Source organism: Sardina pilchardus, chromosome 17, assembly GCF_963854185.1.
Source record: "Sardina pilchardus chromosome 17, fSarPil1.1, whole genome shotgun sequence".
Classification (NCBI taxonomy): domain Eukaryota; kingdom Metazoa; phylum Chordata; class Actinopteri; order Clupeiformes; family Clupeidae; genus Sardina; species Sardina pilchardus.
Window position 1 is genome coordinate 29,697,245 of NC_085010.1, and position 2,500 is coordinate 29,699,744.

At 46.9% G+C, this 2,500-nt stretch overlaps 1 protein-coding gene across 1 annotated transcript in view; it reads left to right on the forward strand.

Moving 5' to 3' along the window:
* Window positions 1-2,500, forward strand: part of slc38a4 (solute carrier family 38 member 4) — a 19,733-nt gene that overhangs the window by 5,898 nt on the left and 11,335 nt on the right. The window contains 4 exon segments of the mRNA XM_062517950.1: window positions 694-776; window positions 955-983; window positions 985-1,014; window positions 2,436-2,500. The exon segment at window positions 2,436-2,500 is cut by the window's right edge and continues 196 nt beyond it. Coding sequence (XP_062373934.1) covers window positions 694-776; window positions 955-983; window positions 985-1,014; window positions 2,436-2,500 — 207 coding nt within the window.

A 2,500-nucleotide genomic window follows, 5' to 3' on the forward strand; every position in this document is an offset into this window, starting at 1 on the left:
GTTGAGGAATGTGAGCATGTATTGTAAGTACAGCTTACTCTGAGTCAACAGTCACCACCGACCAGACAAGACCACTAATCTGTAAAACCAACCACAACAAAAAGCAGATATTAGTTGTGAAGGCACAGTATTGCTCTTTGGCATCTCACGTATTTGGGTTTGATGCCGGTAGGCGTCATAAAAGTGCCCGATAATCTGAAGAGTTCTCAGCTGAATGGTTCATCATATTATGTCAGTCAGTGAGTTTAAGTCTTCTGTGTGAAGTCGAAAGGCCACGTGAATGTTTACGGACTTATAGTCTGTCAGTCACTGTCGCACAGTCATAAGGCAGATTCTTTAACACATTCTTGACAAGGTAATTACTCTCTCCAGCAAGGCCTGAAGGATGAGCGTACCTTGCACTCCCACAACTCGCAATACGCACCTGAGCTGATGAAATCACTGTGTTTTAAGTGGTTCATTCACGTTTGTGCTGTCAGAGTACTTTTAAAATAGTCCTCACCAGACTTGTTTCCCAAACAATACCCCCACGTTTTTTTTTCCATGCTGCTTGTTGTTCCTTTAGATTGGACTAAACTAACTGTGAGCTGAAGCCTGGTAGCTTTCTTGTCTATAAGAGAAGTGTCATGGAGGTCAAAGACTAAAAATGATTTACACCTTTGTCTTTGTCTGTCTCTCCTTTCCTTTTTTTAGTGAGTGGTACCTCAATGGCAATTACCTGGTGGTGTTTGTGTCCATGGGTATCATCTTACCCCTCTCGCTGCTCAAAAACCTCGGTAAGCCCTTGTTTGAAAAAAAAACAAACCACATTCATGTCTCTGTTTGCCACTTTGCCAGCTCAGTCCATGAGCTTAGTTGCCTGTTTGAATATGCGAGTAAATATCCTGTAATTACAATGGAGGAAATGTCACCCGGGATTTAAGCTAAATGTCAGTTGAACTCCTGCTTTTCCAGGCTATTTGGGCTACACCAGTGGATTCTCCCCTCTCCTGCATGGTGTTTTTCCTGGGCGTGGTAAGGCTTCATTTGTCTTTTCTCTTGTAATGTCAGCAAACACGTAGCGTCCTTCACCGGGCCGTGTGCTGGAGCTTGAGAGCTCTCGGCAGTGTCCCTGAGCAGCGCCTTGCCCGGCGCACGCGATAAGAAAGGGTCTGCGGCTCGCTCTTATCGTCTGTGTTAGGAATTTCTCAGCCGAGGGAATCTGTCATCAGTACCCAGCTGCAGCTTCATTATAACCTCCTGGAGATCCACACACAGCCACGTAGAGCGCAGTTCATTTAGGCATACAGTACATGATCTAGTCAGAAGTAAACTCTACAGTTTGTGCTTATGTAGTACACACACAGTATAGCCATTGCCCAGGAATTCCTGAAGTGTCTGTGCTGGCAGAGAATGCTAGAGAGCAGTTTTTGGCCTTGTTGAAGAAAGCCATTTGCAAAACATATAGCATCCTGGCTACCCGGAGAGACCTGAGAGCGGCGTCCATATTGAAAAGCTCTTCATACCTGTGGAGGAAATAGGGCAGAGGGTGTGCTTATCAGCTCCGTTCACACCAACATCATTCCAGCGCATTTCATCAGAGCTTTCAGAGGCAAACACTGCAGATTACAAACACCATCAAATTTACATTAAAGCCTCCTTAGAGAGGAAGAAACCCAGCTATGGCTGAAAGACTGTGACCCATATGAATCTCACTCATTTGGACAAGCCCATTCTGTTCCCAAAGAGCGTTGGGGGGGGGGGGGGGGGTAAAGGTGTCAGCACCAACAGTGCCATTAGCACCAGCTAAAGTCATGCAGAGCAGCCCAGATGGCCGCAGATCATAAGCCATGCAAAGCAGAGCGGGGGACACAAAGGGGTCTCAGCGGGGCAGCCCTGGAGAGGAGGCCGCATAATAAGCACGTGCTAACAGGTCAAGGGGCTACGGCTAAGAGTCCCCCGTTGACCAGGTTCATATGCAACCGTCTGCCACAGTTACAGACCGCTAGTTAGTGATTTGGGGGGTGGGAGTGGGGGTGGGGTTGGGGGGGGGGGGGGGGGGGGTGCACAGCACTGACAATAGATATTAGAGAGGGTTTGACGTCAATCTTTTGTTTAGCCACGAAATTAAATTCTCTCAAAACAAATTTCTGGTATTCAGCCAAACACACGAATACTGTAGTGCACAAATTGATTAGTTCATTCTCAATAAATAAATTGATTACTAATAACACTGGATATAAGTATAGCTTACTGTAAAACACCATTTGTTCTAAAGTGCTTTGTTTTAACTCCTGGTGTGGAGGAGTATGGGTTCGTATTAACCCTGTGTGTGCCCCTGTGCTCCTGGTGTGGAGGAGTATGGGTTCGTATTAACCCTGTGTGTGCCCCTGTGCTCCTGGTGTGGAGAAGTATGGGTTCATATTAACCCTGTGTGTGCCCCTGTGCTCCTGCAGATGATGTATAAGAAGAGCCAGCTGCCGTGCCCATTGCCCTTCATGATGGCGCACTCCAACGCGAG